The sequence below is a fragment of the Camarhynchus parvulus genome, chromosome 2 (assembly GCF_901933205.1).
Source record: "Camarhynchus parvulus chromosome 2, STF_HiC, whole genome shotgun sequence".
Classification (NCBI taxonomy): Eukaryota; Metazoa; Chordata; class Aves; order Passeriformes; family Thraupidae; genus Camarhynchus; species Camarhynchus parvulus.
In genome coordinates, this window is record NC_044572.1 from 3,909,015 (window position 1) to 3,929,043 (window position 20,029).

The 20,029-nt window shown below is 40.7% G+C and overlaps 1 protein-coding gene across 3 annotated transcripts in view; it reads right to left on the bottom strand.

The window, feature by feature from the left end:
- MINDY4 (MINDY lysine 48 deubiquitinase 4) overlaps positions 1-18,308 on the bottom strand; it is a 76,478-nt gene extending 58,170 nt beyond the window's left edge. For 2 of the 3 annotated variants that reach the window (XR_004060527.1, XM_030943741.1), the window contains exons 1-5: positions 18,139-18,308; positions 16,032-16,151; positions 14,801-15,003; positions 11,571-11,829; positions 10,182-10,600 (exon numbers count right to left, since the gene is read on the bottom strand). Coding sequence is in view for 2 of the 3 variants with exons in the window: in XM_030943741.1 (XP_030799601.1) it covers positions 10,182-10,600; positions 11,571-11,829; positions 14,801-15,003; positions 16,032-16,151; positions 18,139-18,201 (1,064 nt within the window). In the remaining variant the exon portion in view is untranslated. The remainder of the gene's footprint in view (positions 1-10,181; positions 10,601-11,570; positions 11,830-14,800; positions 15,004-16,031; positions 16,152-18,138) is intronic. The other variant, XM_030943742.1, reaches the window with a different exon arrangement.
- Positions 18,309-20,029: the final 1,721 nt, after the last annotated feature.

Sequence of the window (20,029 nt, forward strand, 5' to 3'; positions counted from 1 at the left end):
ATACTAAAAGGGCAAATGGCAGCCCCACAGATGTTACACCATGGGCTCTGCTGCCATAAATCCATTGGCACCACACAAAAGTCACAATAGTTTATAAATTTATTTCAGGCCCTTTTTTTCGGTCCAAGCATTATGTTGTAAAAGGTGTTACACAACTCCGGCACTTGAAGGTTTTCACTCCTGATTTGGCAACCACAACCTCTCTTTTCATCCACGGGTGAGTTAAATCCATATTCCCCATGGATGAGCCAGTTTTGTGTGACAGACATTCCTCTGCTGCCAGTTGGATGAGTCAAAGCCAGGCTGACCCCTGGAGCAAGGGATCAGAGCCCCGCCAGGAGGGTTTGGTTCCTCTCTCCGGGAAGGTGTGGCTGCACTGTTCTCACTGCATTTCCTGCCTCCAAACCCACTCCAGAGCACTGGAGATGATGCAAAGTGGGGCTGAAGGATAACAGAGACCCCAGACAAAGGTGGAAGGAAATGTGGCACCCTAATTTACTCCTATGCTGTTCTGACTGTGTTTCCTCTCTTCAAACCCACCCCAAAGCACTGGAGATGAAGAACAACACAGAGACCCCAAACAAAGGCAGAAGGAAATGCACCAACGTAATTTACTCTTGGGCTGCTCCAGCACTGCTCTTACCACGTTTTCTGCCTCCAAAATCACTCCAAAACACTGAAGATGATGCAAAGTGTGGCTAAAGGATAACACAGAGATCCCAAATAAAGGCAGAAGGAAATGTGCCAACGTGATTTACTCCTAGGCTGCTCCAGCACCGTTCTCGCCATTTCCTGCCTTCAAACCCATCCTAGATAACACAGGAGACCCCAAACAAAGGTGGAAGGAAATGCACCAACATAATTTACTCTTGGGCTGCTCCAGCACTGTTCTCACCATGTTTCCTGCCTCTAAAACCATTCCAAAGCACTGGAGATGATGCAAAGTGGGGCTGAAGAACAACACAGAGATCCCAGACAAAGGTGGAAGGTAGTGTGACACCGTAATTTACTCCTGGGCTGCTCCAGCACTGTTCTCACTGTTTCCTGCCTCCAAACCCACTCCAGAGCACTGGAGATGATGTAAAGTGTGGCTAAAGGATAACACAGAGACCCCAGACAAATGTTGAAGGAAATATGCCACCCTAATTTACTCCTGGGCTGCTCCAGCACTGTTCTCACTGTTTCCTGCCTCCATCACCACTCCAAGCACTGGAGATGATGCAAAGTGTAGCTGAAGACCCCAGACAAAGGTGGAAGGAAATGTGCCACCCTAATTTACTCCTGTGTGGCATTCACATTCTCTGAAAAAATCCCTTCACCCAGGATTTTTCTCCTGGGAAGCTGAGAAGCCTCAGAGAAAAGGAAAACAATTCTTATCTCATTTGCTTCTCCTGTGTTTTGCTCATGTGGAATGTGTTTGGAGATTGTTTACCCACAGGTGATTGTTCCATTGGATTCTGCTGTGAGCTGTTTTCACTCTTTGGCCAATCAGGGCCAAGCTGTGTCAGGATTCTGGAAAGAGTCACGAGTTTTCATTATTATCTTTCTAGCCTCCTGTAACTATCCTTTCTGTATTCTTTAGTATTGTATAGTATTCTTTAATATAATATAGTATTATAAAGTAATAAATTGGCCTTCTGATAAGATAGAGTCAGATTCATCATTCCTGCCATCATTGAGGCATTCCCATCAAATACAATAGTCCTGGGCTGCTCCAGCACTGTTCTCACCGTGTTTCCTGCCTCCAAAACCATTCCAATGCACTGGAGATGATGCAAAGTGTGGCTGAAGGACAACACAGAGACCCCAGACAAAGGTGGAAGGAAATGCACCAACGTAATTTACTCCTGGGCTGCTCCAGCCAGACTCTGACTCAACTCCAATTTCTAGAAACGCCACCCCAGCCCATTGCATCCTCTTCCTCTGACAGTGGGAAAAACTGATTTGATTTCCTCAGGCATTGCTCACACACACACACTGAGAATCCTGGAATAACCTGGGGCTTTCTGGCTGGTTTTAAACGAGATCACATCCAAATTGACCTGGCTGTGGGAACTCAGCCCTCATTCCATAGAACTAGCTATCCAGGTGGTGAGGACTTTTAGGAACTGCTCAACACCAACCAGGATCAAAATTTCATTACTCACCAAATTGCCAGGTATTACTTTAGACAGTGCCAGCCCATCCCACACACCAATTTTGTGAGTAACACTGAAATATTGCAGCCCACCAGGCAAACAATAGAGAATATTCCTAGAAAACCTACTTTTACACCAAAATTCACAGTAGGAAAGACTGAAGCCAAGCAAATCTGCTGGGTAAATAATGTACATTACATAACTTTGCTGGAACTATTTTTCCTTTCAGTTGGAAATTCAATTTTATTTTTTAAGAATAGCATTAAAGCTGGAATGTTAATTAGTATTCTTTCTGAAATGAGACATTCACATATTAACCTTCAACAGGCATTGAATTCTCCTGTTTCACTGTGTCAAGAAATTATCAGTGCAGTCCAGAAACCTCCTGGGCTGCTTGTGCTCTGCTTTGTTGCTTACACTCATTGAGGGAACACCAAATCCTGCTCAGGACTTGCTCAAAAACTCATGGCCAATATTCTCTGCCAATCTCCTAATGCAGATCAGCCCAGATTGTGGCTGGGGATGATGCAGGATAAAAAGATAAGAAAGGATATTTACAGTTTTAGGCACTCAACTATCTATAATTGACAGGTATTGGCTCAGTCCTCACATGGAAAATAAGCTTTTTTATTCCTGTTAATAACAGAGAGCATGAATATCAATCCTTTAAGGACCATAAGACTTTCAAGATAATATTTTGAAAGCATTATGGTCCTTATAATATTTATACAATAATATTTTGAAAGTGTCAGATATCTAAAAGAATAAAAACCAAAGCAGCTAAACAACTCTGAATATATTTTTAAAGGATTTAAGGAATTTGTTTAAAGATCTGTATTTTTTTTCCTCTAGGGATTTCCCATTTCTACAAATAAGTTTTCAGGGCCCTTTTTTGTGGAATATATGAAAGAGAAAAAGCAGAATTCTCACTAACACAATGGGTTCACCTGTACTGTGATTTTATAATGCTGAGTACCAGGCCAGGAGCAGGAGGTGGCAGTTCTTGCCCTATTATCTGAGAGTCACAGAGTGACAATGCCAGAGACACCCTAAATACATGGGAGAAATATAAAATAAATCAGTAAACCTTAAGATAAAAACAACAGCAAAAGTTCAGAGCAGCAAAGATAAAAATATTTAGCAGACAGTACAAGCTTCAGACCAAAAATGCCTAAAGGAACATGAAAAATATTTAGAGTATTTTAACAGAGGTGAATATGTAGCAAGGAACAGAAACAGCAGTCAAAAAATCAACTTCAGCTATGGATAACAGGGCAAAACACAGCAAATGGAAGGTGACTACAACAAAAAAAAAAATTCCTTTTAATAGGAATTGCTAGAAAGTGAATGTATTATCAGGGGAGAGGTGTCACCTGGAGCAGACAAAACCTGGAAAAAGTATTTCAGCAAATATAAATACACATAGCAGTGATTAATCTGCCATAGAAAGAAATGACCCTAAAAGTTCTTTTCCATACATAATTTCTAAGACTCTATGAAATATGAGCAATGTTCCACTTGGTGTCTGTGGCAATTCCCTAACCCAACCCCATCCATGTTAAAACACAGGGCAGTGCCAGAGAATGCCTTCTTACCAAACAAGGAGGGATATTTTAGGGATGGGAAGCACTGAACAGTGCCCAGCTGTGGTGAACTCAGCAGAGAGACCGTGGCAGGAGGAGAAACCCTGGCTCTGAGCTCACTGGCATTGTCCTGGAGCCACAGTGCATGGGAGGGGCTCAGCTTTGGGCTGGAAATGATGCTTTGTGCAGGCTGACCCAGAACAGAGACTGGACAGAGCTAAAGAATAAAGCAGGGATTTATTCAAAGGCCTCCATAAATGCACCTTGGGCAGCACCAGAGCCCAGCCAGGGCTGCACCCAAGATGAACCAAAATGGCCCCAAAATGCACGAGCGCTCCCGGGGTCTCTCCCTGGGATCAGTTCTGCTCCATTTGCATCTTGCACTTCATTGTCCCATTCCAGGTTTGTGGTATTCACATTCTTTGACTAGAGAGAGATAATATTCTCTCTCTCAGGAGAAGTACAGAGAGAAGAAAGAGAAAATAATTTTTATTTTTATTCTCTGTTCCTGCTGGTTTTGCGCATGTGGAATGTGTTAGGAAGATTGTTTACCTGAAGGGATTTGGTAACTGGATTCTGGTGATGGTTGGTTATATTTAATTAACCAATCACTCAAAGCTGTATCCTGACTGTCAGGAGACAGTCACAAGTTTTCTTTAGTATGTAATTTATTATAGTATAGTGTGATATCTCTTTAATAGAGTATTAATGTAATATAATACAGTTTAATAAAGCAATTGTTCAGCCTTCTGAATCAATGGAGCCAGATGCCAATCATTTCCTTTGTCAGGGGCCCTGATTTTACAATACAGCCCATGCAGTCCCACCCTGCTTGTTTTTCTCTCTCCAGTCCACGGTGTTTGTGCTCTTGGGGCTGAGATTTGGATCATTTGTCCTTGGTGCCCAGCTGGAGCAGGAATTGTTTTGTCTCCCTGCTCTGTGCACAGAGCTCAGCATGCCCTGATGTGAAGCTCAGACCCACACACTAAAGCAGCACAGAATCTGAAAAATATAAAAGCTAAACCTGAGGCATCAGAAAAGGCACCTGAATCCAACTTGCACAGCCATAAAGCAGTGCCAGGAATACCCCTCTGCCCTGGCAGAATGCTGCAGGAGAGCAGCAGCCCAGCCAGGCTGCAGCCAGCACTGGTGGCCAGGCACAATCAGGTAATTGAATCCAGGGGATTGCTCACAATGGAAGGATGAGTGCAGAATCAATTATCCTCCCTTCTCCTGGAGCTGCACACATCTCTGCCTCTGGACAATGGGATTCACTGCTGCATCCCTCTGGTCACTAATGGCAAAAGGAAATTTTTATTTTGACATCGTGATACTCCCAGTTCTTTGTGCCTTTCTGATTCAGAGCCATTCCCTTGGAGTTCCTAGGAAATATCCTTAACTTCAGGTCCTTTTGTTCCCTTGGTCCAGTTTTACACTTTTTTTCTGATTTCAGGGCTCTGATTTTAATTTCATGCTGTTTTTCTTGGAACTGGGGGAGGGAAGTTGGTTGGCTTTGTATGTGGAAACCAGAATTTCAAGCATCACATATTCTTCTTTGTAACTACCAGAAGAGAAATGGAGCTGTACAGACCAAATCTGCCCCTCTAACTCAGCAAAAGTTGGTTGCACCCCACTGCAGAACTGCCAGCTCAGATTTGCTCATCCAAAAGTTATTCAGCTGACAACTGGAGGATTTCCACAGCACCACCCCACTTTGCACTGATAGACTTAATGAAAAATTAGGAAAATACTTCAGGGGCTGCAGGAGCAACAACTGCAGCATGCCACTGTAGTCAAGACAAAAGAACTGTTTCTCAACTGTTCTGAAGTGGGTTTTTCTTGCCTTTCCCCAGTTTTGTTTGCTCAAGCTGTGAAATGGGGAAATCTTGACCTTCCAACCCCATGTAACCTTCCCAAAAAAGTCATTATTCATCGTGGCTTTATTTCTGGAAAAGCAATAGAAAGTCTTTAATGCAAGGACAGTCATCAACTTCAACACCCATTTATTTCTTCACAATTTCTAAAGATCATGAATTCCATTCCACTCATTCTTTATTCTGTGTGCTGAGGTTAATGATAAATATTCCCCTCCAGCAGGGGATTCAGCACCAATGAGAATCACAGGATGATTTAGAGGTGACCTCAAGATATTAAAGGAAGCAGAGAACCTTTCCTTGCTGCCATTCCAGGCTCTACCCAAGATAAAAGACTCAGGAAAGTCTTTATTAATTTGCTCCCCGTGACCTGAGTTATGTTCCCTCAACATCATCTCTCCCAAGTTCCTACGAATCTTAAGAAAACACAGACACAGCAATTTTTAGCTGGAATCTTGTACTGGGTACTTTTAAATTTAGGTTTTTATTCCCTTCAAAATCTCTTTAAAAAAAAAGGTAGTGAATAATCCATCATTTTATTTGGCCTTGCACACAAATGAGAGGAACAGAGAGAGACTCAACAAAAAAAGGGGAATACTCCTTTGAAGATGAACAATAAACAACAGCATTAAAATAACCTGAAGGGGGTTTCAAATTCTCCACTGAAGTGGCACTGAGACATAAATGTCATTTTTAATTTGTTAAGTTAAATAAAACTGCTGAGAAGGAACGTGGAGGAATTACTGACACATTCCTGTATAAATGTGTGTGCACTGCTTGCACAACATGACCACATCCCAGCATTTAAAGCCTGGCTCCAAATAAGATGGGAACTCCCTTTTTCCAAGGAATCACATGGAAAAGACAAGAGGTCATGGGTACAAATCACTCCTGGGGATATTCCAATTGGACACAAGAGGAAAATTTTTCAAGAGAACAATCAGCCATTGGAACCATCCCCCAGGGAAAAGTGTTGAATTCCCAAACCCTGGGCACTTTTAAGATTTGGCATAAAGGGTGCTGGGTCACCTTGTCTAGACTGTGCCTTTGCCAAGGAAGGTTGGACCAGGTGATCCTTGAGGTCCCTTCCAACCTGGTACTGTGGGATTCTGTGAATTGAGAAATTCAACAGGCTGCTGGCTGCTTACAGCTGAGGATAAATGAAGATTTGCTGCCACCTATATGTTGCTTTTCTCATAGATTAATTAAAAACAAAAATTCTAAAATAACCTGTAGAATCTGGGTAGATATGCAAACTCTACAGCATAATATATTTTTTTAATGAAATAACCCTTCATGACTTGGCAAAAAATATAATCATGGCAATAAAGAACCATCATTGACCCCTGTAAATTCTTTCATTAAAAGGTGTGAGTCAAAATGCTGTGCATCTGCATTTCCCTAGGATATTTTATAGCCAGATATTCTTTTAAAGCTTGGCAGCAGTTTTACTTCCAATTTTTTCCCTATGTTTTCACAGGATGCCTTCAGCTTGCATGCCGTTACCGCACTTTTGACATGGGAGAAAAGAGAATCAAAAAGCCAAGTAAATGGAAGGAAAAATAAGATTTATCTTTAGTTATCTCTGGGAAACAAAACCAGAATTGCAGATGCGGTGACAGAGCCAGCTGTGGTTAATCCTACAGAGGTTTGCAGCTGCTCATCTAAATACTTAATTAGTAACAGAGAATGGAAGGGGATCCAGACAAATACCTGCTGTATTTACACTGTAATTTTTCACTGTATTACCACTGTAATCCAGTGGTTATTACCACTGTAATCCACTGTATTACCACCATAACTTTTCATTCTTTAAAATGCTCAATCACTCCGACCAAAACCTGCAGGATTTGGCTGAAGGGGAATAAAAGTTTTGCAAGAGCCAGGCCTGATATTGTGGGTGTTTATTTGGAATCTCAACTCCTCCCTCTGACCTCCAGGAGTCCCAGCAGCCCTGCTGGGTTCTGTGGGTGCTTCCAGGAGCTCTGAGCTCAGCAGGGACCAAAGGCTCTGCTGTGGCATTGTGAGGGTCCCAGGATGAGGTGAGAGATGAGAATTTGACTCCAAGTTCTCAGAATAATACATATCTAATTATAATATGACATATTTTAATATATAATCATAATATAATATATTATTATATAATAATATAATTATATGATACATTATACAATATATTAAAATATATAATTATAATATGATATAATATAAATATATATTATATATATTATATATTATATATTGTTATATATATTATTATATATAATATATATTATTGCATATAATATATATTATTGTATATAATATATTATTATATGTAATAATATATAATATAATATAATGCAATATTGTATTATATTATATTATATTATATTATATTATATTATATTATATTATATTATATTATATTATATTATATTATATTATATTATATTATATTATATTATATTATATTATATTATATTATATTATATTATATTATATTATATTATATTATATTATATTATACTATATTATGCACTAAAACTATACTAAAGAAAGAGAAAGGATACAGCAGAAGGTTAAACAAGAATGATAATGAAAGCTCGTGACTGACTCCTCAGAATCCGACACAGCTGATGGTGATTGTTTATCCAAACATGTGAATTGTTTTTAATTAATGTTTTTTTAAAATTGTTTTTAATTAATTTAACATTCCAGAAGAGCAAAACATGGATAAGCTGAGGCTTCTCATCTTCCCAGGAGAAGAAATCCTGGCAAAGGGATTTTTCAGAAAATCTCACAGTGACACTCTGCTGGCTCAGCTCCCCCTGCCTGGCAGGAATGAATAAGGAAAGGGCTCTGCTTAGGAAAGGGCTCCCTCTCCTGCTCCTGCTGAGACCCAAGCAGCTCTGTGAGGGAAGGGAATTGTTCCCAAACCCTCCCTGCCTGCAGGGATGGAGCACAGACAGGATGGCAGCACATCCTGTGGGTCACCCCCCTTCCAGCCCAGCTTCTCCAAAGGCTGGGAAGTGCCAGCATGTCCAAACACATCAGAGTGAACCACAGCATTACAGAGCTGTTTAGGTTGGAAAAGATCTCTCAGATCATCGAGTCCAACCAGCATTCCTGTGTCCACCACCAAACCCTGTCCCCAAGTGCCACATGCACACAATGCCTGACCATCATATTTCAGTGAAGAAATCTTCCCTAATATCCAAACTAAATCTCCCCGGACACAGCTTGAGCCCATCTCTCCTCCTGTCCCCGTTCCCTGGGAGCAGAGCCTGATCCCCCGGCTGTCCCCTCCTGTCAGGAGTTGTGCAGAGCCACAAGGTCCCCCCAGAGCCTCCTTTTCTCCAGGCTGAGCCCCTTTCCCAGCTCCCTCAGCTCCTCCTGGTGCTCCAGACCCCTCCCCAGCTCTGTTCACTTCTCTGGACTCACTCCAGTGCCTCAAAGTCTTTCTTGTCATGAGGGGCCCAGAAGTGACTCCAGGATTTGAGGTGTGGCCTCAGCAGTGCTGAGTGCAGGGGACAATCCCTGCCCTGGCCCTGCTGCCACACCATTCCTGACCCAGGCCAGGTGCCATTGGCCTTCTTGGCCACCTGGGCACTCCTGGCTGAGTTCAGCCACTGTCACCAGCCAGGTCCCTTCCCGCTGGGCAGCTCTTCCAGCCACTCTTCCCAAAGCTGGGGTGCTGGCTGGCATTGTTGTGACCCCCTTGTAGGACCCAGCTGCCAACAAGGGAGGTTTGTATCAGATTTTTCACTGGTTTTTAGCAACAGTCTTCCCAGGGAATTCCATCCAGGGAATTCCACCACACACACCTCTGAGGCTCATCCATAATGAACTGTTCATTCACTGATTAGCCAATAGCAGGAATAATACACTCAATATTCTCAGCTTTGCTGAGGAGCTGCCAAAGGCCACTGAACTCTCTTCTCTACCTCAATCAATGCTTAGTGTGAGGAAAAAATCATCCTGAGAGTGGGAAGGATAAAGGGATGGGGCAGCACTACCTTGTAGGATCAGCACTACCTTACAGGAACAGCCAAGCTGTATGAAACCAGAGTTTTAAGACTTTGGTACTTTGCCTATTACACGTTAATCTTTTACAAATTAAATGAATGTGGAATGCTGGCACTCTGGAACGCTCTTTTCAGCAAATTTTTGGTTCCAGACAGGAAGCAAGTGCCACTCCTGGCCCATCTGCAGCTCCAGCACATCCCCAGTTTGGTAATTCCCACAGCCCCTAACTTATAAATGTATTTATACCTAATGTGTAATTGCTTCCTTCTCAATAGGGTCTTCACATAACAGTACCTCAATAAAAAGTTAAACTAGAAAATAAAGTAGCAAAATTAATTTTAAGAAATCAGTGTTAAAATGTATAAATTTTAAAAATGCTACGCCTCCCACTCTTACATTTTATCCAGAAAAAGAAAAAATTATTTTAAAATATCAATTAAGAACATAAGAGAAAAAAGCCAAAAATATATATTTGGCGTTCTCTGAGGAAGACACCTCTAAAACTTTTATGTCACGAAATAGTGCAGAAAAATTATAAAACCTCTGTTTTAGCATAATATCCCCAGAAATACTCTCACCTGTGGCCTGACAACCGACTCTCCGTTTTCCTGAGGGATCTTTCCTTCTTTTCTCTCCCAGCCACTGAATGTCTGTGAGGGACACTCACTTTAAGGCTTTTTTCACTGCTGTCTGCACCAGAGCTTGGGAGAGATTTCCTTTCTTCTGCCTTGGCCCTCTCTCTCTCAGACAGCAGCTTGGACAAAAAGTCCTCTGGATCTTTGGGGCTGTTCCTTGGTTTTTCAGAGGCAGAGCTGGTGTGTGAGCTTAGCACAGTCCTTGATGCAAATTCCAGGTGGGATTTTGTTGGAGATGCTTTGCTTTCCTGCACATCAGGGCTTGGGACACTCAGGTCGTGCTCTTCATGCTCCTCACCCCTGGGCTGGGCTGTGCTGCTGATGCTCATGGATCTTTTGGAAATTCTCCTTTTTTGGGGATCCTGGAAGAAAGTGCCATGAAAACCACAGATTAAACTTTCCCCTTTATCTTTAAATAAACACAAAAAGCAAAGGAAATCTCTAACACTGATTTCTGAGTTGACCTATTCATTCATTTTTATGTAAATCAGATTTTTAAAAAATCAGTAATAAAATAAGACAAACACTTTCACTTATAATTTGACCAGTATTAAAGATGCTACCTACCATTAAAACATGTTTTCCATGGTCTTACCAGAAAGAACAACAAATCACCTCCTAACAGCTTAATTTTGGGGTTTTATCCAGCTCAGGAAATCAAGACATATAAGATCAACCACTACAGGTATCTAATCTTTACTTTTAAATCAGAGATATTTACAAATATCCAACTAATTCATTCAATTTCCATATCCTCTTCAGTACTACCTAAATGTCACAGTTAAATATTTTCATTTCTCATTATCACAAGCTTAATTTTACATTGGAAAAGTCCCTGTAATAATAAAAAAAGAAGCATAAAGGAAAAAAAAACAGGCAAGAAATTTTTAACTGTGCTTTGAAAGCACTTCTTGATGGAATATGGTCTGATTTGATCAATTCAGAAACATATTTTCAACTGAATGCAATTTTCAGTTCCAAACTGCTACTGATTAAATGTGGGGTCTTGGAAAAACCAGAGTAAAACAGATACTGTGAAGGTAAGAAAGCAATTTTCATGGGAAAACAGAAAACCAAATCTGTCCAGAGGTTTCAAGAATGAGAAAGAATTATAAAGGAATTCAGACACCTGAGATTACAGACATGCAGGGGGTGGCTGCCTGCAGTGCTTTTATCTGAAATTCTGAATGAAGCACAACAATTTCCCTAATTTACCCCCTCTTTTCAGCCTGCAGATTTAATAATGCATTAACATGCAGAAGCCATTTGAACATTATTTGTGACTTTTTTTATCCCAGCAAGCCAAACATTTTGTAAAGTGTTGGGAATCACCTCTGGTGGACTTGCCACTGGTCCAGCCATCATTCCTCTGGCAACGAGACCAGCCCTGGGCCTGGACTTCTCCTTCCCTGTGGATTTCAGCTCCTCAGAAATCACAGCTGCTTTTAAATCCTCTTGACTGTCTTTTAACTTCTTGTCCCAAGCACAGGGCAAGTTACTGCTGTGGGTTGTCCCTGTGTGGCATTTTTCACTTCTGGGCTGATGTTTTCTGGGGGGAGGGATTTTATCCAGGGGATTCTCAGCATCATGCCTAGAGGGAAGAAAGAGGAAAATCTTAAAACAGAAAAGTTATGCACAAGTAAATTAATAAAACCAGCTAATTAGAGCACTGCTGTCAAATTAAGTTCAATTTTACCTTGAAATGATAATCAAATGCAGCCACTTTTCACCTAAACATCTGGATGTAGGACTTCAGGACATTATGTCATCATTATTGTGTGTCACAATTGGTTATAATATGGGTAACACCATCCCATGATTACTTATTTTGATGTAAAAAGGGTTCAAACTGAGAGAGGGGAAATTTATCCCAATTGGATATTGGGAAGAAATTCTTCCCTGTGAGGGTGGGGCTGCCCTGGCACAGGGTGCCCAGAGAAGCTGTGGCTGCCCGTGGATCCCTGGCAGTGTCCAAGGCCAGGTTGGACAGGTTTTGCAGCAACCTGGGACAGTGGGAGCTGTCCCTGCCCATGGCAGGAGTGGAATGAGATGAGTTTTTAGTTCCCTTCCAGCCCAATCCATTCTGTGATTGTATGATTGTATATCATAGCAGAAAGTACATTTGTTATATCAGCCAGGTCCTAAGCTTCACCCAGCAGTTCCCATTCCTTCTCCATCTGTTTGAAAATTTCTCAGCACTTTTGCTCACATCCTGTGTTCTCCTGTAACTTAGACTGACTCTACTGACCCCTCTCACTCTTTGTTCAGCTGTAGAACACTTATTTCAGTCCAAAAACAAAAGCACTTTTGCTCACATCCTGTGTTCTCCTGTAACTTAGACTGACTCTACTGACCCCTCTCACTCTTTGTTCAGCTGTAGAACACTTATTTCAGTCCAAAAACAAAAGCACTTTTGTGATGGAAATGATTTTACTGAATAGTTCCCAATTCCCTGTCCGTTTTTAAATTTATAAATTCTGTGTAACTCAAAACCACTCGCCTTTCTTAATACAAGGAAACAAGTCCCTGAACTTGTTTTTCCCTCTGGGATGTTTTCCTCCATCCTAATGCATTGTAAAGCAACTCCATAAGCTGAAACATCTCGTACCACAAAAATGTTCCTTTTATTTAACCCATTTTTCCAGGAGTGTGTCTTGTGTGGTGAGGACAGGCTGTGTGTGATGTGTATGATGTGTATGATGCCTTGTGCAGGCTGCCCTAGAACAGAGGCTGGACAGAGCTAAAGAATAAAGCAGGGATTTATCCAAAGGATCTCCTCCATGGATGCACCTTGGGCAGCACAAGAGCCCAGCCAGGGCTGCACCCAAGATGAACCAAAATGGCCCCAAAATGCACGAGCGCTCCCGGGGTCTCTCCCTGGGATCAGTTCTGCTCCATTTGCATCTTGCAGTTCATTGTCCCATTCCAGCTTTAGCCCCTGCAGTCCCACCCTGCTTGTTTTTCTCTCTCCAGCCCACGGTGTTTGTGCTCTTGGGGCTGAGATTTGGATCATTTGTCCTTGGTGCCCAGCTGGAGCAGGAATTGTTTTGTCTCCCTGCTCTGTGCACAGAGCTCACCATGCCCTGATATGGAGCTCAGACCCACACACTAAAGCAGCCCAGAATCTGAAAATATAAAAGCTACAACCTGAGGCATCATGTATGTAAACTGAAGGGAGCCTGATCTGCCTCTGGAATCATCAGGAAAAGCAAGGACTGCTACCCCCAACCCAGCCCCACATAACCCCCCACTGCCAAGGGGTGCTGGCTCAGAGGCTGCTTTAAGTGACAGACACTCAGAGCAACCTCCCAGGGCAAAGTTAAAAGCAAATCAGACTCATTAATAATGAACCAAAGCAGAGTCATGTCTGATTAAACTTTCCACCCCTGACAGCACAGTTAAAAGTTACACAAGTGGCTGAAATTAAAACTGATTTCAGGCACTGCCTGACTGACCTTGGCAATCCCTGGTTTTCCCTTGCCCAAAGGGGATGGCAAGGGTGAGGATGGGCCTCAGGGCAGAGGGCAGGGTTAGATGGGATATTGGGAAGAAATTCTTCCCTGTGAGGATGGTGAGGCTGACACAGGGTGCCCAGAGCAGCTGTGGCTGCCCTTGAATCCCTGGAAGTGCCCAAGGCCAGGCTGGATGGGGCTTGGAGCAGCCTGGGATGGAATGAGATGATCTTTAAGGTCCCTTTCAACATAAACACCACTGGGCATTGCTGTGCCCTCCCAAGCAGTGTCAATCTGTCCCTGTGGGACAGATCCATGAAGAGGAAAAGAAAAAGGGATTAAAAAAAAAAAAAAAAAGAAAAAAAAAGAAAAGGGGTAAAGGCCTTTGCACTGCCTCCTTTTCAAGTGTTGCTTCTGAGCTCAACTTAAAACATCTTGGCTTTCTTCCCCTGTAAGAAATGACTTCGTGGGTTTTTTCCAGGCACTGATGCTCAGACTTGGCTGCTTTGAGCATGTTGCATTTAGGATGAAGAACAAAACCTGATTAATTCCCTGAGGGTGGAGGCTGGGAAGCTGAATTACCCATTTTAAAAGCTTCCTATGGAAGTACAGGGCTGTTAATCCTCTTTGAGGCACCAATAAATGAAAAACTTGGTTACATACTGTTTTCAGGTCTTCTGTAAGGTCTGAACCAACACTATTTTAACAACACTGAATTTAAGACAGCAAAACTTGCTTTTGCCTATGTAAGGCATGAATAAATTCATAGTTTGGGCACAGGTGGTTTGTTTTACCTCCAAACCTGCTTCAGTTTGAGCATTTCCAATGTAAAAGGCATGAAATCTCCTGTTTCAATGTGCTTCAGTGACTGAAAGATGCAATTGAGGTTATCAGTGTTCATAATTGGCAGGGAACATAAAAGATCATTTTTGAAGGGTGGCTTGCACAAGACATTTTAATAATCTGGAAAATTTAGCTTTGTGTTACGAGGATAACTAATAAAACAAAGTTGAGCCCAAGATATAAATGATAAAACATTTAAAACTCTTTCCCTTCATTAAGAAAAAGCAAGTGAATACACAGGGCAGAGAGAAATGAATCAGACATTACCTAGAGGCCTGAGTTTTGCTCTCATCCAGAGCACTGGCATTGCCATGATCCTCATCCAGGGGGTCAGGGGGGTGGGATGCTGAGCTCTTACTCTGAGGAGCTGCCAGAGCAGAGCTGGAACCAGAGCTCCTGGAAGTGCCACGGTGCTCCAGGAAATAATTGGTAATAATTTCCAGCAGTGTCTTCAGTGGGTTCTCCTTTGCCTGGCCAAAAAGAGAGAGAAAATGTGGGAAATTATTTTGTAGAGAATTCTCCAAGCCTGACAGAAGGCTCACACAGTGTGTGCATCTGTGTGCAAACCTTGAGATGAGAAATGCTGACTTAGAAATGCCATGGAATTGACAGATATTATTGAGAGAGAAATGGAACCAGGAACAAGTTTCAAAGGGTGGCCTTGCAAATAAGACTGGATACTTTGGAGAAACAGAACATGAAAGATGCACTGTAGTGAGACCCACAAGGGGTAATTTTAGATGATTGGCTTTAAGGCATTTACAGCATGGTGTGGCTAAAGCTGATAGGCCAAGGAACAATTTATAATGTATTGTAATTAGGAAATAGTTGGCTTCTGATTGTGATGGTGTGAATGACAACATCTGTATTGTCTCACCCTTCACATGAGACTGAAAATGGAATAAAAGTTTTTAAAACATCTCTCAGCTGGCCTATCTCTGGGTCAGAAAAAGGAATAATCCAACAATAAAGTTCTTGGTGACTACTGAAATGCTGTGCTAGTCTGGCTGCAGGGCATGATTTTTACAGTGTGCAGCAGCTGAACATTTTAACTGTTTCCTAGAGTTACCTGAGGGTGCATCCCAGGAGTGACTGTACAAACAATCCAGGGAAATGGAAGATGGCACCTAGAGAATGTCAAGAGCTCAAAGGAGCTGCTGTGTTAAGTGAAGGAAGCAGGACACAAAAAAGAACCTGCCACGGTGATTTCTGACCCTCATTTTAACTAAATATTCCAAAGTGTGGAAACTGTGCTAGAATGTACCTTTTCTACACTGGGAGAGGGTTTTTTTCAGGTGGCATTTCTAGAAGATCTTTATATGAAGATACCAAAAGCATCGTAACTTGTGGTGCCTCAAGTTATGAGTGAACTGTTTATATTGCATTTCCAAGGATAATAAATACTACAAGTGTAATTTGCTGTGCCATATATAAATGGAAATGCAGATGGAAATGGGCATGCAAGGACACTTGCACATGGTGCCAGGTGTTCCCTCACCTTGTTCTGTTTGTACAGGGAGTGCAGGTGCAGGACATTCCTGAGCTCATTCCTGTTGTTGATGCTGAGCGCAGAGCGCGGAAGCTCCCGGTCCATGGTGCTGATGGTTTTCTTCAAACCCTGAGGAGGAAAAATGTCAGAGCCCAAAGCTTTTACTCTGGGTTTTGTTGTGTTTGTGGGTGGCAGCTGTTTGTAAGCAGGAAACCCTCAGAACCTGTGTTGTAATGGTACAATCTTGAATTACAGCAGCCCACGGATGTGAAAATAATTAAAGTGGCTACATGAGATGGAAATTGCTGAACAGAGTAAAACAAAAACCTCTATGCAGGTGACTTCAGCTGCTGAACAGCCTCCTACGATTAATGGTCTGTATGAAAGGCCCTAAGCTGAAGTTATTCCAGCCAGCCTCTGGTTGGAAATCAGTCAGATCTCCATGGTATCAGCTGCTTTGGGATCTTCAACTTTCACTCTGTGGTCAGCATCCATGGGCACCTCAAATATAAAACCCATGAGCATCCCACTCTCTGGGGGGAGACACTGATTTATTGTGAGTTGGATCCCAAAATAATTTAAGTGGTACAACACCAGGCTACTATTTTGAGAGAGAAAGCCCTGATTGCTTCTGTGGAGGGTTATTGTCACAACAAAGGATTTCTTTTTCTGCTGACAGAGCGTCTGGCTCAGATTTATGGAATTGAGGGCAAGTTGTGGTAAATAAAGGATCATCATCCCTGTAGGCTCTGATGTGCATGAAAGATCTGGGGGGAGCAGAAGCACAAAGGATTGACAGTGCCTCTTGTTTTGAAAATGTGAATTTGGACACAGGATGCAAAACATGAGACTGAGGTTTGTGTAACACTTAATGGGACAGTGGCTGCTTAATTTCTGACATAACTCATTCCTGACACAGAGGGTCCAATATCAGCAATATTTCCTAAGGATTGAACATAAATACAAAGTAAGAATTTACTTTGTATTTAATTTATTTTAATATTTTTTAATAAGTAAGGTGCTGCTACATGGAAATTTGAAGGTGGTTTCCAGTCTGCTCAATCCCACACTCCCCACATGCCTGTGTAGTCCAAAATTTGCTTTACAGTATTACATTTGTGACAGGTACAATGGCTTCTTTCCTCCCCTTATCTCAATTCCCTTCCCCCACCACCAAAAAATGGAGTTTCTGCTCAGTTATTACCAAAACCTAGGGTGGGAAAAATGCATATTAGCAGTTTCTCTAAAACTGTGACCTTTTGCCTTAATTTTAAAAAAAAATCGTTTAAAATAATATTAGAATTATATAAAATATAATTGTATTCATATTATATATATTATATAAAATAAAATTATAATAAAATATAAAATTATATAAATATATAAGTAAATTATATAAATATATAAGTAAATTATATAAATATATAAATATATATATTTATATATATATATTTATATATATATTTATATATAAATATATATAAATATATAAATATATATTTATATATATTTATATATATACTTATATATTTATATATAAATATATAAGTAAAATAATAAAAAATTATACATAAATTATAATATGATATATAAAATAATTGTATTATATAGTTTATATTTGATATAAAATTATATTAAAATAATAAAAGTATTTTTAAAAATTAGGCTTTGTACGCCTCTTGCAAACAGAAGGACAACAGCAAAACAGCCAATTAACGAAAGAAAAAAAAATTATGTTTTCTTTTAAGCTCAAAAACCTGCAAACAACAAGAAAAACCAAACTGAAAGTGCGTTTCTCGATTTAATTCCCAGTCTCGCAGGCGTGCGCGGGTAAGGACGGGCTTCCCCTGAGCAGGAGGAAGCAGCTCCATCACCGGCAATAAAAGGGCACTGTGGGACATGTAGTCCAGCTGCTCACCCCGAAGCTTCCCCCCCTTCCCACCCAGCTGATTTCGGACCGGATAAACCCCCGAGCATCCCTGAATTCCCCTTTTCCCGGAGCATCCCTGAATTCCCCTTTTCCCCGAGCATCCCTGAATTCCCTTTTTCCCCGAGCATCCCTGAATTCCCCTTTTCCCAGCGGGGCTCAGCCGGCAGGAAATGCACCCAAGTTTACCTTTCTACTGAGAAACTCTCTCACCAGTGATGCGGCCACTTCTTGCACCAAGGCGTTGTCCATGGTTTAAAAGGCGGAAAAAGGCGGATTTGGGGTGCGGGGCAGCCCCGCGGCGGGACGGAGCCCGCGGGGAGGCGGCGCTGGGAAGCGCGGCATGGGAAACACGGACAGCTCCTCCCACGGCACGGAGGCAGGCGGGGAGGCGGAGGAATTCGGGATGGAGGGAAGTTGTGGAGAAGGGGTAAAAAAAAAAAAAAAAAACAAAAAAAAAAAAAAAAAAAAACAAACCAAACAAACAAAAAAAACCAAAAAAAACCAAAAAAAAAAAAAAAAAAAACCACCAAAACAAAACAAAACAAAAAAAAAACAAAAAAAAACAAACCCCAAAAACCCCCAAAAAACCCCCAAACAAACAAAACACAAACAATCCTCCCCGCCAAAAAAAAAAACTCACACATGAAAACCCACACAAAACCCACACAAAAAAAAAAACGCAAAAAAAACCAAAAAACACTAAGAAAAACCCTAACACCCCCAAAAAAATTATAAAAAAAGAGAAACAGCCCTCCCAAAAAACACACCCAAAAAAAAAATAAAAAACACACCAAAAAAAACGAAAAAAAACCAAAAACCGGAAAAAACCCCCAAAACACCACACCAAAAAAACACAAAAAGCCCCCCCCCAAATAACCCAAAAAACAAAAAAAAACCTCCCCCTCCAAAAAAAACACAAAAAAATAAAAAAACTAAAAAAAAACCAAATCCCTCCAAAAAAAAACCCAAAAAAAACCCCAAAAATAAAAAAAATCCCAAAACCTAAAAAAAAACCCCAAAAACAAACAAAAAAAACCACGAAAAAACCTAAACACAACCCCCCCAAAACACAGCAAGAAACCCATTTAAAAAAGAACAAAAACCCCAAAAAAACCAAAAACCAAAAATCTCCCAAAAAACCCCCCAAATACCCAAAAATACAAAAAAAACCCACACCCCAAAATACCACCAAAAAATCAACAACAAAAAAAAAACCCAAAAAAACAACAAAAACCCAAATAAAATTAAATTTTAAATAAAATGATTAAATGATAAATTATGTTGAAAATTACAAATATAGTTACTGGTTTTCATATTTATGTATTGAGTTTTGTTCTACAAGTTATAATTGTAAAAAACAGAATTCACTGCTTAGGGTTTTTAAAATAATACTAAGTATTAATATTATTATTATTAATTTAAAAGGACAATATTTCCAGCACTGGGGTGCTCCTGGCCAAGAGCCAAAGAACGCACCTGGCTGTACAGACACTCTTATTTTATACTGTGACATCACTAAGATACAAGCATCTGTTTCATGCAGTATTCAAACATTCTTTGGAACTTTCCGATGTTTTGGGAACTCCTCTGTTTGACTTCTTCACACTCAGGCTTATCTGCATGACATCTTGGGGTTGGGTCAATATATTTTATTTCTTCTTGTGCCTCCTTCCTCTGATAAGATTTTAGTGTGTCCTTCTTTAAATTTAACACGGTATTCTCTAATTGTCCTCAGGTGCTCTGGTTTGTGTCAGGGCTATCACTTGGACAGGTTGGTCAGTGTGTGGCCTTACACTGGTTTTAGTTACACAAAAACCTTTTTTTTTTAATTCCTTATGTTTTGCTAAGGTCTGTAACACAGTATTTCATCATTTCCAAAGTGATACAGGGGTATTATATTCATTACACTACTGTTTCTATGAGCAATATAGTGCAGACTTAAACTGATAGATTATATTATACTAACATGCAGCTAAAAAGAGTTATAATTATATATATATATATAGTTATACTATAGTTATACTATAGTATAGTAGTACTATAGCATACTGGTATATAGTTGTACTATTTCTAAATA